At 45.5% G+C, this 19,368-nt stretch overlaps 1 protein-coding gene across 2 annotated transcripts in view; it reads left to right on the top strand.

Moving 5' to 3' along the window:
* LOC142584744 (kinesin-like protein KIFC1) overlaps positions 1-19,368 on the top strand; it is a 141,196-nt gene that overhangs the window by 11,859 nt on the left and 109,969 nt on the right. For both annotated transcript variants that reach the window (XM_075694972.1, XM_075694973.1), the window contains exons 2-4: positions 888-919; positions 7,219-7,323; positions 15,903-16,041. In XM_075694972.1, the coding sequence (XP_075551087.1) occupies positions 888-919; positions 7,219-7,323; positions 15,903-16,041 (276 nt within the window). The remainder of the gene's footprint in view (positions 1-887; positions 920-7,218; positions 7,324-15,902; positions 16,042-19,368) is intronic.

Raw genomic sequence — 19,368 nt, 5'->3', positions numbered from 1 at the left:
AACAGTCTGCACTCACATTTTTTGCCAATAAATGCTGTGCTCTAGCTCGGGGGAAATTTGAAGCAAAGGGCACATCACGCCTTGAACAAAAATGAAAAAACTCTCGCCAAACTGCCGTGCTCAGTTGAGCAACACTACTCTGCACGACATGATAGCTCTATAAGAGGCTTGTAGTGGCTCGTTATCTCTTACGCCAGTAGCAATTGTCGGCAGGGGTAACCAAGAAGCTACGAATACATTTTGAACTCTAAAAAAAACAAACATTTGTTGTTTTAGTGCACCGAAGTTGTCCAAAATGGAATGTTTACTTTATTTGAAGCATTCTTGAACACTTTTTACGTATGTTTATCTCCCCTCGCATCTAGTCGCGCTTCATTTGTGCTGCACATGTCTCTGCCAATAAGTTTGGCATGCTTTTTTTTCCAAGCTTCGTTACCTATGTTGATCGACCTTGTCTTGTTTGCGAACACGCAATTGCACGCCCCCAACCTACAGACCACCTTGGTTCCAGCATTGATTCCCCATTCTGCCCTGTGGATGTCCTGGAGATCCTGACTCCTTTATTTTATGGTATATTCAACTATGCCGGCATTAGTAATGAAGCACGCCAGCGATCCATACAGCCCGCCACTTAAATTAAAAATAAAACAATGATGCTGTAAGAAAACGGCACAATGCTGTGAGTGTTTGCTATATCCGGCACGTCCTGTGGCAATTAAGGCACGGTGTCAATTTAAATAAGTACATAGGCTGGTCGAAATGCTTGGGACTTGAAAAACTAGTTGAAAAACTTTAGATGTGAAGTTATTTGGTGCTTCTGTGACAACCACTGTTTCTTGTCGTGAGTTCTTGCTAAGTGCTGTTAACGATAGTTGTTGAACTTTCAGCGAATTCCCTGCCTGGTGTTTCAAGCCGCACGGTAAGTCACATTTTGGAGTCTTTCTTTCACTGTCATGCACATGAAATCTGCAGGCATTCCAGCATGTAAAATGTCTTGCATTTTACAGCGTCCCTTACAAACTCTTGCCAAATGCCACGACAGGATCATTAGCTTTGAAGGCAAATCCTACTGATGCTTTTATGGCGCTTCTTTTGTGAGTCTCGAGTAAGTTTACTCTTGCTGCCCTTGAATAGTTCATTGTATGAACATGGAGCATGTGAGAGGAATTCCGTCGCCAACATGCACTTGTTCATTTGACTTCAGTCATGGAGATAGCAGTTCCCGTTTTCAATGAGACCCCTGCCGCAGCAGAACAAACAAGTCAAATTACTATAAGAAGTCATATTTAGTATCTGTGTGTGAACATGGCTTCTGTAGGATTTTGGTGAAATATAGAAGGCATTTGGAAGAGGAAGATGGTCTTTTCAGCTTTTGGCTAAGATCACTCTATTTGCCATCAAAGGGAATAAAATACATGAAGGCTATAGACAGTAACAGGCATTGAACACTTAAAAATAACGGGATGAACATTAGCACTCATATTGTGTCCTCTCGCTTTGTCCTCATTGTTTGGAGTGTTTTATGTCTCACTATATGCCAATAAGGCCAAATGCTAACCTTTGTCAGCACTACGAACTTGGGACCCAAGCACCCTGTCCATATATCAGTCTTATACTGGATGTTCTTGACATGTTTAAAGAGCTCATCACCAGTTTTGACCATTTTAAACAGACTCGCGCAGCATATACATTACTCTGACGATTGTGTCTGCTAAGTTCTACAGCACCGCGCATCCACAAAAACAGCTGAAGTTCCAAACCAGACGTCTCGCGCCCTGCCTCTTGAGGAGGCTCCGTGTTCAGCGAGAGAGTTGGGTCACACACGCAAATGGCCTGACGTAAGACGACTGCTAACGAAGTCATTCGCCATTAATCGTGACTTCGAGTAATCATCCCTTGCAGAAGGCACAACGCTGCTGTGCATCAAAATGGGAAGAGAAAAAGGAATGTTGGGGGAGGTAGGGCTCGACGCGTGAACATACCCGCGGCTCCAGTATAGGAGAAGGCAGGGAAGAAGGAGCACCGCTTCCATACGCTACCTGAAGCAAATGGAGTCTGTGTCTCCATTAGCAGCGACACTTGCCTCTTGGTGGCGTGCTAAAAGGACAGGCAATTTCTTCTCTCTTGCAATAATGAACTAATTAAAAAAATTTCGGTAGAACCCTTCTCAGATGGCGTTTTATAACTTCCAGTGTATAACCAAATTTTCAATGTAAGGGGTTCATTAAAAACTGTTTGTGGCATATAGCACGGATCTAATTATCGCGCTGTAAGTTGAAAAGCCAGCCCTTACTTACACTGGTAATGAAAATCCATAACTGACTACTTAGCAAATTCACTCATAAGCTCGTAGAACTTCAGCATGCGCATTTCAATACACGAATTGAAGCCAGTGATTTCACAAGACATCCACTCGGGACAAACTAGCACCAGTTTTGAGGTAAGCGCATTCGAGCTTGCGGTAACAATGCACTCTTATTTCACCTACTATTTTGCCAAAATGTCTTTTTATGTATTGAATTACTGGATCATTGATCCATTTCATCACCATCTTTGGAACACATCTCTAAATGAGTGTCATTAGTTGTTCCAAGTGGATGTGACTGAAATATGTGCCATTAAGAAATTAGTTTAAAAGTTCGTTAACAAAAGAATAAGTTGAATATTCACTTAGATTTCTCATGCAAGTGATGTCTGCATCCGATAGTAATATAATTCAAGAAATGAAAGGGTGCTACATACCAGCGGTATTATTTAAATATGTTAATGATCAAAGAACAGCCCCTACAAAGACTCCATGCGACAAGACCTATCTAAATTGTGGTTTCAGATACCTGCAGATTATGCAGTAGCCAGAAAATCCTTGTTCAGAATGTAATGAAATAAATGAATATGAATGTGTTAAGCTAGACGTAGGTAGTTTACATGTGTTCTTGGTACAGCACACAGTATGCTGATGGTGGAGCTGCTCTGATGGACATTGTTGGTCCGCCTTGCTTGCTAGCTCCAGCTGACTGTGGCAAGCAAGAGCAGTCCATATGGTGCATTCTTTGGAAACTTTTTTTTTTTTGTAAAGAAACTTCACTCTCTGCAGCTGTTTTCCTCGTAATTTATCTCAGTAACCTGATTCTTGTTGCTGTGGTTACACAATAAGGACTTAAAAGCAAGATTGTTAGAGCAGCGAGCTGTCTAGTGGCTTAGCAGCTTAGATCTATTGTTCAAATTTGGGGTGGGCCTTGACATTGCAGTTTGATGTAGGCGGATTAACTGCCGTTTAGTTAAATTAAATTGTGAGGTTTTACGTACAAAAACCACAATCTGATTATGAGGCATGCCACCTTGGCATGCCAACTTGGACCACCTGGGGTTCTTTAACGTGCACCTAAATCTAAGTATATGGGTGTTTTCTGCATTTTACGCCCATCTAAATGCGGCAGCCATGGCCGGGATTTGACACCGTGACCTCATGCTTAGCAGTGCAACACCATAACCACTAAGCAACATGGCAGGTTTGTTGTTTTGTTCTCTCTAGCTTGTAAATTTTCATGACCCCGAGATAAAATGAACTAGCATAAAAAAATGGGCTGTTCAGTGTGTGAACAACTTGGAGAACTGGGCAAGCTGTTATTGGTTCATGGCTCACTGAAAAGAATGAAGGAAGGCATAGACTTAACACAACTGTGTATGTTGTGCCTGCACCTTCCTTTGTCTCGGTTTTCAGTGTGCTCTTATAGCCACATTCAATATGTTGTAGTGCATCCAGAAGACCCTCTAATCCTTCAGAATTGAGTGCATAGAGTTAATTGCTTGGAGGACTGTAATGGAGCTTTAAAAAAAAAAGGCCAGAATGTAGATGTTAATAGGAATTCTAACCTTTCCCTAGCTTTGTCATCTGCTACAGCTATATTGCAGGCGGTATATCAACTAATACCACAGTGCATCCAGTTACAGCAGCTCGCATGTCAGCATTTGTTGCACCAATTGCATATAGACACCACCATTTAGTCAATGTGGAAACCAAATGGCAGTTGGACACACAGTATGTGCAACTACAAAAGTCTGCTCAATTGAGGCATACTCATTCAATTGATGTGTGCATGATGTTCAATTGTTGTCCCTGCAGATCATGCTTGGCATGTGATGCATTGACAGTGGGGCAGAATGAAAACTGGTCCAATTATATTCCAACATTTTCTGGTTCTCTTTGGTGGGTACTTGGTGAGCTAATTGCTTTTTATGTGCAAGCGTCGAACGGCTCATCGAGTGAAAAAGCTGGCATACCGAGTCAGTAGCAGCACCTAAATTCCCATTGGCTGCGATGCCACTGCATGTGTGCACCAGGTGTTGCGCGAAGGGAGAGGGTATTGTTGCAACAGTGCTTGTCTGTGGTATTTGTTTCCTTGTGTCCTTGTTTTATTCGCGCTGTTTAACCTCGGTTCTAAATATGCACCAACTAGCCCTCATCAAGATCTTACTAAAGCCAAATCGCCCTCGTTCTTGGAAGCCGGTGTTATCTGCACATTCCTTGTCTCCACGCGAACTCCCGCCTGCATTGTGACTGTGCATTGGCAAGGCCAAATCGAAATGCGCCAAGCGTCAAAACATGCTTGCTTGTCCGCGAGGAGTTTGTACCTCGAAGCACTGCCCAGCGACAGTTGAGTTGAGTGGTTGTAGGCTACTGGTGGGATTAGCCTTGCAGTTGCTGCCGGCAATTGCGCCACCGTAGCGACACTTAAAATACATAAATCATATAAATCACACAGACCTCACAACTACACAGTCACTCCTAAGGTCACCATGTGGAGGCCAAATCCGTGTCCTGCAGGTAATTTAAAAGAAGGCGAGAAACCTCCTTCCTATCTAACTGTGCATCATCTGGTTGGTAATGCCGCCAGGACCTGGTGCACATCGACGCCGCAGGCTGCTGAGTGCTGTCTGTAGCTCTCGAAGTGTGAACGGGGCGTCCATAACAGGCGTAGATGTTGCAGGCAGAGCACATGGATGAATTCCTTAACTTGCACGTACAAATGCATCTGCAGATTCCTCTACCAAGCACGCGAGAGGTTTCTGCTTGCGCAGTGCTTGCGCTTTGAAAGGCTCCATGATTACCACCTTCGCAGCGAACTTTACCTTATAAGATGGCTAGTTTTCTTCAACCTCGTGCAACTAAAAATCGCCGAAAAGTGCTGTCTATTATGCAATGGAACTGAGCTGGGATTATAAGTCGATTAGCAGAACTGAAATTATTTTTGAAAGAAACTTGTGTTCCAGTATTGGCCCTCTCAGAGGCTGGCCTACCAAGGGGGAGATCTTTGACTGGATATGTCGCACACAAGAATTGCAGCATAAAGTCATTTCCCGCAGGAAGTGCCACCCTTTATATATGAAGAGAGATTCCTCATGTGGCTTTGAACGTCGCCGATCTTTGCACCGATAGCATTGAGGTGGCGGCTGTGAGGATACGGCTTGGCTTCCGAACTCTTTCTGTTGCATCCGTATAAGTGTCTCCGCGGAAGAAGGTAGCAATGGATTTGTTTCTCCAGCAGCTTTTTGACCGTTGCCCAGCGCCCCGAATTATCTGCGGCGACTTCAACGCCCATCACTCTGTCTGGGGTGACAGGAATAGTCTCCCGCGGACGCAAACTTGTAGAAGTTATCGACAGTTTGGACCTGTGCGTGGCCAATGACGGAAGTCCCACTTTCTTCCGGCCTGCAGCCTCAGCCACATCTATAGACCTAACCTTGCATTCACCTGACGTCTGTGTGAAGTTGTCAACGGCACCTGACCGCATGGGAAGTGATCACTATCCAATTTTAGTGTTTACTGCTGACTTCCATATGCGCGGCGCTAAAATGAGCCATGTTGTTAATCGGGACAAATACAGGCAGCAACTTGCAAGTGTTTCTGGTGATGTGATAGACAAAATGATTTATGGTAAGATGGCAGCTACCATGGCAGTCAAGTTGCCTAATCATTTTCCGACTCCGGATTTAAAACTCGGGAACCTTTGCGCAGCGTGCAGAAGGGCGAAGCGACAACTGATGCGGAAGGCCGACAGATCCTTGAAGACGACCTTCAACTCTGCCATTCGACGTCGTACGAACAAGCTCTGCAGGTCGCAGTCGGCGCCTTTCTGCGCTAGCTTGACTGTTTTTTCACCGATGACGAGAATTTAGCGAGTCATTGGTAGCCTTGCTGCCCAGCGACATTCACTTGGGACATTAACGCTTTCGCATTCACAACTCGTAAATGCTTAGGTGTCCTGGTATTTTGCCATTCAGTTCCTTGCACGCGTTTCTATCTTTTAAACAGCAAGTTCCTTCTAGCTTTAGAGAATGATTTGTGAAGGTATTATGAAGTCCTTAAAAAGCTTTTTTTTTTTTCGCTTTTTCATGAGACTTGCTTCGGGTCATAGCTACAGATTGTTGTACAACGAAAATAACACTTGATGGCCGCACTTCAGTTGATACTGAAGTACATTTGAAGTTGTGTAAAACTTGTATTGTTTACCATTGTCATATTAACACCAATGATTGTCATTTAGTTCTATTTAGTTCAGAACACGTTGCCTCGAAAGAATACAAATACAGCCGGCACAGATTGTTAGAGTGCGATTTTTTAGACTTAATCGGTCATTAAGGCCTTCTCACAGCAGAGCAAGCTTCACTAAACTGCGCATAATGGCAAGTGAAATTTTGCATGCTGTAAATATTTTATAGAAATTGAATATTTTTGTTTATCTCTGGTGCAGATAATTCCTTCTGCGAAAATGGAGCAGGGTGCCTGTTCATGGGTTGCATACTGGACGAAATCTGCAAATACTTTTAAGCAGTCAACACCTTGAGTTATAAAGCCTTTGAGCCCTTCAGCATCTTATTCGCTTTGAATCCAGTATTATTTAACGTAGGCAGGTGTGAGTGCACGTTGTAAAATATGCCAGCGGGTCCTCATTGGTTTTTGGTGTTCGACGATGTGAAGGAACCACAAGACGGGAAGAAGTGTCTATTCTTTGATCCTGTTAGAATAAGCGTGCATATTGGCAGTTTCATGTCTTTTGTTACCAGCTCCAATTTTAGTGCATGAATGTGTTTGTGCATAACTGAACCTTCATTTAAAGGATGCTCTTGCCTCTCCTGTCTTTGAATCTTGCACACCATAATGAGTAGAAATCAATTAGTCCAGCAACAAGAACAAGTGATGTTTTACTGGTTCTGCAGGCAGGATCAGCGCGCAAGCTGCGCTCGCCCACCAAGCGGCCAGCAGTGCCGGGCTTCGGTGGGCTTCGAAGAAGTGTCAGCACTACTGCCATCAAAGAAAACCAGGTGAGCTTATTGCATTTTAATTACATCCAGAGGTGACCTTGCCTACAATACTGTTATGTACTGACAGTGAAGAACCTGTCAATGCAAAAGCTGTGAGTTACGAATATAGCTCTTATTGGGTGAACTTGTGGCCAGAAATACAAGTAACACTCAAAACATAATAGCGGCCAGCACAACTGTCGGAACGTCAAAATTCAATCTATGGGTGAACTGCATTGGCTATTTATGACCCCTATATGCCAGTGCAGTTATTTGTGCCTGCATACATTCCAGAATGTACTCCACTACTTGCTTTGTGCACACAACCTGGTTCAACTTTCTTTCACTATAGGTCTGGGACAACCCAGAAAGTTTTGATACGTGAAGCTACATCGAGACAGCATTATGGATTTGTTGGCAGTCATCAACAAGAGCAGCATTGGTGGTGTTGGTTGTGGTGAACGTTAACCGTGAAGTTGATTGGTTTTTACATCGTCACACAAATGCATTTCTACAACTGCAGTTAGGTCGATTATAAATGGCTGTGGTGCCATAAATGCATGCTGCCATTCTTGTGCCTGTTCTAACGCACTGTGTTAATTTTTAATTAATGTGCAAATAAACTTTTTGAACATTGTGAATAAATAACATTTGCTTTTCTTTCCTTGTCGGATAACCGCATGCTGGGAGAAATGGGAAACAAGATGTGTACAGTAAAGTGTTGTATTTCTTCAATGCCACCCGTAAACCCAAGGTAGCGTGAGCTCCCAAAACATTCAAATAGTGTATTGGCAAAAGTAATTATGTATTCAAAACTAGTCTATGTTGCGTCTGTGACAAGTTGTCATATCAGGGCAGCGGTGACAGCAAAGTAGCAGCAGGTAAAAAAGTTGGCAGAGAAAGAGTGATCATGTAATCGCTGCCTACTCGGTATAAAGTGAGCTGCAGTTTTAACATGTTGACATGTAAACTTAAAGCGATGGTAAGATTTTTTTGGCGGATACTGTATTTCATGTCAGCCTGGCCAGTTGCGTGCATGGAACTGCTGAAATAAAGGGATGGTACAGTGTGCACATATTCACTTGTTTTGCACAGAGAACAGAAAACCCGAGAAAAAGAATGGGTGTAAGGAAATTTGATAAAATGTCTGATGCGTGCACGGCAATGACCACCTGGCCATTCATACGTAATGCGCCTCCGAGCGCACTCACAAGCAGATAGTGGTACCGGTTACTGTAACAGCTCCATTTGCTTATAGCACTGAAGTAATCAGCCAAGCTGTTTTAAATATACTTCAGGCACCTCCCATTAACGAGCGCATCCACGTGGATTTGCTTTCCTTGTGAACAGCTGAACAACTACAGCCGCAGTACAGTGAACTCCCTAAACCAAAGCGCCCAGTTTTTGTTCCTAGCTTTGTACTGATGCATGGGACATGCCAGCATTTCTTCGTTCTGTGTGCGTATGTGAAAGTTCTTTTGTTTCCTTCCGAAGTCCTGGCTAGCAAGTTTCTCGTAAGAAACCCTATTTAATATAATGCTGTGCTGCTGCAGGCTGGTTGCAGGCTGCAAAAGTGGTCGATGCCAGCACCGCTGCATCATTCCATGCTGAAAGGCCCACTCCCAAGAAACCGCTCGCACTACTAAAAAGCTTCTAGTTCACTGTACCTCTGTGGCTGGTAACACTTGTCTGAGCAGAGCATGTGCTTGCAAAACCTGATGCGTCATTCCCTCTGGCGCCGTCTCGGGTTTTCAGAACCCATGTGCTGCAGCGTCCGCTTTCTGCGCCTTGTCTGGCAGCCTACTGTTCCGACTGCCATAAAGCGTACCTGGAAATCCAAGACTCTCCAGATTTCAGAATATTAGTTTGCAGTACTAGTTAATGGGGGATGCGGCAGTTGAAGTGGTCAAATTGTCATAATTTTCGATTTTATTATTTATTTTTTTCGTGATGCGTGGACTTTATTTACCACATGGTGAAATATTATAACAAAATATGTGGTAGAAATCCAGGAAACGGCACTTTCCTAAAGTGCTGTCATAAAGAAATTGTGAAAAAATCGGGCTTCGGAAGGCCCCGTCGCACTGCGGATCGCCCGGCTATTCGTTGACGCAGCGCTGCCATCTTGGTATCATCGTAAAGAGGATAGATCAGAGCTCAAAATAGCTGGAGCACCGTATTTCTCCACCGAAAAGTAAACCAGCGAACGCAAGCAAAAAAAAGGCAAATGCGGCATTGCGATTGGGCACAGTAGTCGCGTGGGGCACAGGGTGCGCTCCTATTGGCTGTTGTAGATTTGAATTGCTGACGGACCAATTTCGCGTGCATTTGCACAGCAACGAGCTGCACATTCCGATCAACGTGATTGACGACCGTGGCAGCTTAAGCACCTTTTCTGTGAGCACCAAATGAATCAAGTTCGGAACACTCCTCGCGTACGGATGACCACTAAAGGCGTGTAAAAGAGGTGTCTGCGAGCGATGGTGAAGGCGCGTCCGCACGTGGTTATGACGGTAACGCAACATCGGCGGAGCAGCAGTTTTTGCATCAAATATTCAAACTGTGGATTTCAGCTCCAACTCTCACTAATGAAGTGTTTGCGCAATGCAAGACAAGAGCGGATGTTTTGAATGCACTGTCATCTACCTCTGCACGACCGATGGATGCACAATGATCAAAAAGGCAACTAAGGTGCACGAAACTGCTGCAAGAAAGTAAAAACTAATCATCATCAGCCTGGTTACGCCCACTGCAGGGCAAAGGCCTCTCCCATACTTCTCCAACAACCCCGGTCATGTACACTATGTGTTCATATAGGAGGTTGTGGCCAAGTACTGCACCAGGGTGGCCAATCCTGCTCTGGTGTGGGAGTGCGTTACCGGTTCTGGTCACCGGCATCAGGCCACACTCCAGGCCTGTATATGCTATTTTATCAACACGCGGATTTCTTTTTTTTTTATTCTGTGGAAAATTGCCGGCACCGGTATTCGAACCACAGACCTCATGCACGTGAGGCGGGTGTTCTACCTCTACGCCACCGCTGCACCTATCTGGTCACCTCGCCAAGCTTACTTAATCGCGTCTCTCGAATCGGTCCAAAACCGCGCCGCCCGCTTCATTGTCAGAGATTATCACCGCGACTCTAGCGTGACTAGCATTAAGTCATCTTTATCTCTCTCATCTTTTGAATCACGAAGAACCATAGGATTGCTTTGTCTATTTCACAAGATAATCCATAGCACGTGCCCGTCCACTCTGCCGCTCACACGTCCATCTCGTACATCTTGGCGTGTGCATAATCATCTCAGTTTCCAGCGTATCTTTGACCGAACAAATGCTTTCAATTCTTCCGCGTTACCACGTGCCATTCAACATTGGAATAACCTACCAAACGACATAGTTGACATTCTTGACCCAGTATCCTTCAAAGCAGGCTTACGCATATTATTTCCATAATTCTTCACAACTAAACCATACTGCGCACCTAAGCAAATACTTGTAGCGAAGTTATATAGGTTTTTCTTTTTGTTTTGTTTGAATGTTTGTTTTGAATTGCTTTAACACTATTACAGACTTGTTCTTTCACCTTCACCTGCTACCATTTGTATAATTTCTTGGTACTCCTTTTTGTTACTTCACACAGTCGTTTGTTTCATTTATCGCATTATTTATATTGTTAGATATTTGTTCTTTCATGTTTACTCTCTAACAATGTATAATTTCTTTTTACTCCTTTCTTTTTTGATAATTCCCTGTATCCTCCCCTCACGCAATACTCCTTCGGGAGCCTGTGAGGTAAATAATAAATAAATGAAGTAAATGTAAAGAAAATGTGCCCTCACAGGCAAAGGACTACATCCCAGATGGGTTTTAGATGCTCAAAGTAAAGATTTAAATGTTTCCAATAAATGAAACTTTGAGCTCAGTTTTCTCAGCTTTCATTTTTTGTGCAGTTGCTTTCAGTCATCCCAGTGCCATTTCACAATGAATGAAGACAAAATCTTTCTCTTTTGCACTTAGATCCTGAAACATTGCTGAGTGCACTAAAGCTGTCCATTTTTAACTGCACCTCATTAAAAAATTTATAATGGGCTTTTTGCAAAAGTCATTAGTAAGACAATGTGCATAGGAAAATTTAAAAAATATTTTAATGCTCATTTCAGCACTTCAAAAATAACCAATAGCTTTATTGCACAGAAGTGGCCTTCGTGAACATGCGGATGGGAAAATTTTGGCGAACTTAGGTGTAATTTGGGGGCGACCATTATAGGCTGTCAAATGTTGTAACTCGAAAACAATAATAGGTAGCACAAAAAAGTTTTCATTGCCATGTCCCCGCTTAATATGACACGAAACAACCTTGCCAATAATGTTACCAGTCATGTTTCGTTGTGTTAACACTCGCTCACCAAAATATATGTACCCACCCCTTATGTAATACCCCTCGTGGGTCTTTAAGGTAGTAAAATGAAATGAAATGAAACTTAATAATCCTTATTTTAAAAAGCCATAGCTGCCTGAAGATCGCCTGGACGCTGTAGGATTGCGTTTCTCCAGTATAGCCGGAAGTCAGGCAATCGCAGCATGTGCTGCTGCTTGTCAGTCTGAATACCATCTATTCATGTGAATGTACATTCGCAATAGCATAGTTAACAGCGCTGTAGTGGCTAGTATTATGGCCTGCAATGTCACTGGTAGCAGTACTTGCACCTGAACAGTTAATAGCAGTAATAAACAAAATTACTGTCTGTGGACTCTAAGCAAGCGTTGGAAGTGGCAGGATGTGCCATTCAATCTTTGCACGTTTTCTTTGGCTGACTTTGCCTCCAAGCTCACCATACATTACCACTTCCTCTGTGTAAAGTGATTCGTGCAAACATAGTCATGAGATGTGAGCTGCTGACCTGTCCTTGGAATGGTATGAGCTCGTACTTGCAATCGTTCCGGATCGCTAGGAACCTTAAGGGTATTAATTTGCTCTTAGGCAGTACGTCCATGCACCGCTATAGTTCGGTACAATGCATTCGCGTATTTTCCTCGAATTGTGTGGATGGGAGGTGCTTGCCTTTTCAGTCGTGGAGATGCCAATCCCTTCGTCACATGGCTGAGAAAGCATGTTGAAAGTTCACGGAATGTAATAGGAGAGCAACTGCCAAAGCCCTTTTGTGATGCCTCTAATATGGGGCAAAGGTTCGTGTGCTCAATGGTTCGGTTAGTTCTCTTAGGCGGAGCCTCCGAGAACCCAATTGAGGACAAAGCCGTTGGTTTGAACACACACACAAAAACTTTTAATCAAACTAAAAAGTGGCATAAAGTAAATAGAAGAAAATAGAAAGCATGCCTAAAATAAACACTCAAGAAGACATTGCGGCAAAGAACACACATAGGGCTTGCATGAGGTTAACGGGTGCGTGAGTTCGGGCTTGCCACGAGGGCGGGGACGCGTAACAGTCCCGACGCGGCGACAAGCTGGCGAAAGGAGGGGCGCCGGTCTCACCAGAGGTCGCGGTGTACGTTGACCGACCGGGCGACTGGAGTGCGCCCGCTCTGGCTAGGCGAGGTATAGCGGGCGGCTTGGTGGCAGGAGTAGACGACGGCGGCGTTCTGGCCGGGCAGCTGGGTGTAGAGCTCGGGCCCGTAGCCCGACTGCTCTTGTCCTGCCCACTGGCGCAGAAGCTCACCGGCCTTGAGCAGCTGGCGGCCCGCTCAGGTAGACGGGCGACGCACAGGAACAGGTTGGCAGGAGGCCCTGGTCGGGTGAAGTCCTGGTGGGCTCGGGTCAGGAACCCGACGGCCCGTCTTCAACGCCCGCTCCGGTGGTTGACCTCCTCCTACCGTTGCTTCCTGGAACTCTCCTGGCATCTCCCCTGCGTCTCCTTGCGTGTCCGCCCTTCTGCTAGCTCGCCACGCTTTTTCTTCTGTCTGGCCGATTAGGCTTTCTCGGATTGGCTGCCTAACGCCCCGTGTTCTTTTCTAATTGGTTGCTTTTCTTCTTTTTGTTGTTTTTCATGCGCCGCGCGTTCTCGTGCCGGACGCTCTTCGGCGTCGTTGTTTTCCTACTTCCACCTCGGCGCGCGTGCACTCAGTGTCGTCTGCTCCTGACCGTCCCGATCACCGCACCATGTCGTGCACCACACATCACACCTTTAAAACCAGCGAGGCTGAAAGCTACAAAAAAGTGTCGGTCAGTGCGAATCGCGAGAGATTGCACAGTTGGCCACACTCTGCCTAGGTCAAACGGAACATAGCATTGTTTCCCAAGGGCAAACTATCCTTTAAATGAAGCCCATGAGTCTGCAACTTGTGGGGTCTCTCACACCCATGCTCTTGGGACAAAGGAACGACACAGTACACAGTAGTGCAAACAATCACAAGGGCATTTATTGCACCTTTCATAGATCAGTGCCTGCTAGCCGAGTTGCTATCCACAAAACATGCCGATGGGCGCGCGACAAATCTAGAAGTCTGACTCACCGTGACCGGAAGCGAGCGAATATGTTCGCCCCATGCTGGACCCCAACGCCTGGTCCTTCGCGTGTATGGTCACGCGAATCGTGGCGCGTTCGAAGGCGGCCACGCGAGGCGGTCTCGCGGAAGCATCGGTCGGCGGCGCGCGGGATGTCCACGCCGCGCGCCGACCCGCCGGGGAAGAGGGTCGCTCCACGCGCGGCACGGCACGTCCGTGCTGCTTGCTGTGTCGACCCCCAAGAGACAGAGCGCCTTGTCTCCCGGCGCCCGAGTAACCCCGCAGCGGCGCGACGCTAGCGGCATCTCTCGCACTGCGCTTCAACCACTCCAACTGCCGCGGGCGCCAGGCCACGCGGCGGGCGAAGCCGCCCTGCAGGAGACGAGCTATGCGGGAAAACTAGATCTCATGGGAGGCGTGAGAGTCACGCATCCCCACAAACTTCGTAGCATCAGCAGGCGCGTTGCTGCTAGCAGTTTTTCTGAGAGGCTTTGCAGCATGTAATTGGGGCAGTATCTAGGAATATCTGCCTCTAAATGATCCATCAGGCTTGCTTCTATGCATTATGCACAAAATTATCCTAATTTTGCTAAATAGTGAACACTAGTGTAGTTTATTCAAGCCACGACCTTTGAAAAGCATTTAAAGAATGGGAGCATGCCTGAAGTGGCCATCTGTTTTGATTTGCCGGAAAGCACAGGTGTCCTCCTCACCTGGCATGACGTTATGGCATTCCTTGAGCGCACTGGCGCAAGGCAAGGAGTTTCCCCTCCCATATAATTCCTGCTCTGTCATTGCCACTAAGCCATATCTGTTCATAATTAACAAGTACTCGGTACAGACTGTCCCATATCAGCAGACTTGCCAACTCATTCAAATTTGTGTGAAGTTTATGAATTTGGGTTTGTTACTATACTTAGGCATGTTGTGTCATGTTTTATGCAAAAAAGAGGTCAGCGAAAAACTTTTAAAGGTGTTGTATATCGCAGTGATGAAAGATTGCAATAAGCAAATGTATACAAGAAATTGTAGCAGTAGATGCCAATATACCAGTTTTGTGCTTTCTTCAAACAAGTTGGTTCAGACAAGTTCCTGAAAGGGGGCCTGAGACTTTTTGAACATAGTAAGAAAACGTTGTCGATCTGTTAACGAGGCTCTTGTGAAGATGTGCGCCAAATATTGCTGCACTGCATTCAGCAGGGAATCGCTGCCTCTTATCAAGAGCAGCGAAAAGTTGCTTGCTCTCTCCTTCGCAATGTCGTCATGCAGTATCATCGCAAGCAGTTGGACCCACCAACACCTATGGGCTGATATTGTGATCGCGACAATATTCTCAGTAATACAATCATTACTCATTCGAGTTAAATAAATGAAATATATGTATCTACGATTTGAGAACGACAAAAAAAAATAGTTTCATCTTGCCACTGCCAGTCTACACATGACAGTTCTGCGTCTGCTGCGCATGGAATCGCATGTGAAAAGCGTAGTGTAGATAAGGTGGCCGCCATGGGGTACCGTCATGAGCTGGCTCGCTGCTGAAGCGTCCAACTTTTGGGTGTGGCAAGCGGGGCATTGCTCCCTTGTGCCCCCTTGTGCCCCATGCCTCCTGTGTAAGTTCCAGTGGAAATGAAACAAGAGTCACTCATCAGTTTGATAACTAACTTTGCTTGTGCTTAAACGATTAAAGTTTTTGTGGCATAAGATTTGTCAAGTAATGTTATTTTATAGTAATGTCGTTCTATGATTGGTTAGAAGTCTTTCAGGGCACCTTGAAGTAGGTGGAATTGGCAACAGCTAATCTCGTGGCAACAGTCGCTGAAGGCCAGTGTTGTGTTGGTCAGTGATTTCCTTGGTTTACTGCTGCGTGTGAACAGCGTCTAAAAGTAAAGATAAACCATTGCAGATAAATGGGCATACGCATATATTCCACAATAGGGGTGTGCTTGTGCTATTCCCCTCTCCCCACCCACTTATGTCTGAGGTATATTTACGAATTTTAAAGTTCGTGGGTTGGCAGGTATGCATCTGTAGTTGGTGCCGACTCGTCATGATGCATGGTTCTAATCAACGATTAGACCTTGTCGTACCTCTGCTCACATCTTTGTTTCACATCCATGGCACGTTTCCACAGCGGGTCGGTGTTGCTGACCAACCCAAGAGGGCACGTCCTGGTGCAGCCATGCCAGCGCCACTCAGCAGGTTGCATCGGAATGTCGCTAACTCTGCTCTCAATCTGGCAAGTGGAACCGCCAATGGTGCACGGCCAAAAGGTAAGTCCCACTCGCTGCATCTACTCAGTTTGCATTGAACATTTACTGTTTGGATGGGTTGCGATCCCTTCTATGCTTCATGCTAAGATTACTTCAACCAGCAGGTGGCTTGACACAATTCTGAGCAAGAGGATTTGTACCGCTTGATTTTAATGCGTTCAGCATTCTCCGGGAGCTTTACACACTTTGTGGCATGTTTATCTATCTTTCTGTGGCCTAGCTCTTTCACATATCAAGCAATTCAAGTTTTGTACGAGCTTGGGCCATGGTGTGTGTACCACTGTGTATCACAAAGACAGGAGGTCCATTTGTAGCCTCGCAGAAGAGTCCATCATACGTTCAAATGTTGCAGGAGCATTGCATAGGCCAAAAGGCATGACTTTGAACTGATATAAACCACTGGCCGTGATGAAGGCCGTCTTCCCGCGGTCCATTTCATCAACTGATATCTGCCGGTAGCTGGATGGAAGATCAATGGACGAGAAGTATTTAGCTCTCTGCAAGCACTCCAAGGCATCATTGATCCGTGGTAGTAAGTAGACATCTTTTTGGTTTATCTTGTTTAAAAGACGATAATCGACGCAAAAGCACAGGTACCATCTTTTTTTTTTTTTTTTTCACAAGGACGACAGGCGAAGCCCAAGGGCTGGCTGATGGTTCTACGACCCCTTTGCAGAGCATTTTGTCCACTTCTGATTGGATGACTCTATGTTCGGCATGCGATACATGATAGGGACACCGACGAATAGGATTCATGTCTCCAGTGTTGATACAGTAGTGAACAACAGATGTTTGTCCTGAAGGCCTGTCGCTGAAATCAAAGATGTCACTGTACGATTCGAGGAGGAATTGTATGTCCATGGCCTGTGCAGAGGTGAGGTCAGGTGCAATCATTTTTGCGAAGTCATCCGTTAGGGAACCAGAGCTGTGAGCTGCAATTGGTGATAAGAAACCACTCTCAGTATTCAGACTTCCAATGTAAAATTCGGAAGTACTAGAAATGCTGGCCAAGAACATGCCGGCTGGAAGCACTTGAGGGCACAAGCTGAAATTCAGAAGCGGAAGAATGACAGTGTTATTAGTAATTGTCACCAGTGTATGCGGAAGAGCAATGTTCCGGTTCAAAGGCACGTCGATGGTGGGGCAAAGGACATATTCATCGTCAGGAATCTGTGTCTGTGCGGTCAAAGTGGCGTAAGTGACTGCTTCAGGTGACGGATGCACATCGTGAAGCGAACACAAGTGCGGTGGAGCAGTTCTCGGGGCACCGGCGACTTAAGGCAGTTCCAACTGAAGAACGCTGGTCGCGCAGTCGATGAGAGCAGAATGAGCAGATAAAAAGTCCAATCCAAGGATAACGTTGTGCAGGGACTTGTCGATCACAGCAAAGAGAACAGAAGTAGGGCCGCCGGCTATAAGGGGTAGCATCAGGGCTACACGAACAGAAAACTGCAGGGCCATCGCATCCAGTTCATGTCGAACGATTTGCACCACGTCCTCTGATGGCGACGCATGCTGCTCTGCGGGCTGATCTTCACACGTCGTTTGCTGCAGTATTGGGAAGTTAGGTGAATGGTTGCATGACACATCGGCTTCTGGCCTGCTCGAATTGTCGGCACTCTTTGATGATGCCATCAACTCTAAAGCAGCTTTTGCACATTAGCAGATTAAAGGCGTCATTAGCAATGCCATTCAGCATATGCCTGACCTTGTCAGCTTCTGTCATGTCATGATTGGCTTTACAACAAAGCGCCAGCACATCCTGGATGTACGAAACATAGGACTCTGGGGTGGGGGGGATTGGGCACAGGAAGCCAGTTCCTGCTTTGTGGCAATTTTATGGCTGGCTGGTTTGCCAAACAACTCCGTTAAAACCGCACTTTTGCCGTGCCTCTTAGATAGAACAACAGGTTAGCTAGCATAAGCGTAGGGTCCCATCTGTTGACTCCACTCACGCGTTCGTACATAGCCACCCACTCTTCAGTGTCGGTGCCATCAGTTCCGGAGAAAGTTCCGGGATCCTTGGGTTGCACAACCACAACCGAAGGGGACAGCGATGTAGCTGGCAATGTTGACGTTGGAGGTGGCAACGACCCTGATTCCGCGAGCTCACCATTGTTCATGGCGAGGACGGTGATGCGATGTCCACTGCAGAGCTCCATTTCTAGCCATGGTACACTGCACCTCCACCAATATGTTACGGGGATATATTTACACTGTATTTACAATGTATAACAAGTAGTCAGTGGGTTTAAGATGGCGGACTAGCAACAACACGCAGCAGCCAGTGTCTTGCAATCCTCTCCTTTCATCCCTCCGTAACAATATGTATGTACATATCTACAATTAAAGCATGTCAAGTTCTTTAATAAACACTCTGCACTCATACATATTGTCAAATTTTAGTGAAAGTGACGAATGCAGTAGCAAAGCTGAATCACAACTCTTTATTGGGTGCCCACAAAAGAGACACTCAAAGTGCAATGATAACGGTTAGCACAGTCAGCTATTGTTGAAATCTGATCGTCCAGTCAAGTGCATTGGTATTTGTGCGTGACTCGTAGAAGGTTCCAGCGTAATTGCTGGTGCTCGCACACCTTCTAGAATGTACAACACCATTCACTCATGCATACAATCCGATTACGCAAGGTTTTGCAAGAACATAGACAACAGATAGTCGATAATAGCATTCGAGTAAGTTCTAAATCATGCAGTCACATCTTGCGCTGAGCTATCACTTTGAGTTGTAAGCTGGGGAAATGCGGTCCGGGGAAAAGGGATAAACAAGTGCACATGTCAATACTGTGACTCTCTCCGTCTCGTTACTTTCATCAACATAATCATACAAATTATCACAACATATAAAATGTATCTTCAGTTACACACTTATAGGGAAGATTGATCATTCGAATAACTTTGCCAATAATTTCCAAAGAATGGATGTGCCAACAATTTTTGCTAGCCGCAGCCTTGCGAAGAAACAATGAAGCCTGTGGAAGCATTGGGAAAATGAATTGCTATTTCAGGTTGAAACTTGAAAGAAGGTGAAGGGAACACAATGTAGACCGAAAGATAACTTGCTGTACGTAGGAGCCAAGCATCTTTTGCTTTACGCATGCAGCACTTTACCGATTAAGCAGTCGTGGCAGCCATCATCCAATCTGGTTCCGTGGGTGTTTGTGTGTATGTGCAAGATTAGCCCTGGGAGTGTTGGCGCAGCTCACGGCCGAGGCAGTGGATGTGGATGCAATTTCGCACTGTTTATTTGTCGCTTATTTTCTTACTTGGCATGCATTTGACTCGTGCTGACTGTTAGCCAGGCTGCTC

This window comes from Dermacentor variabilis, chromosome 6 (assembly GCF_050947875.1).
Source record: "Dermacentor variabilis isolate Ectoservices chromosome 6, ASM5094787v1, whole genome shotgun sequence".
NCBI classification, from domain to species: domain Eukaryota; kingdom Metazoa; phylum Arthropoda; class Arachnida; order Ixodida; family Ixodidae; genus Dermacentor; species Dermacentor variabilis.
The sequence above is the reverse complement of the archived record's forward strand: the minus strand, read 5'-3'. Positions and strand labels throughout refer to the sequence as shown.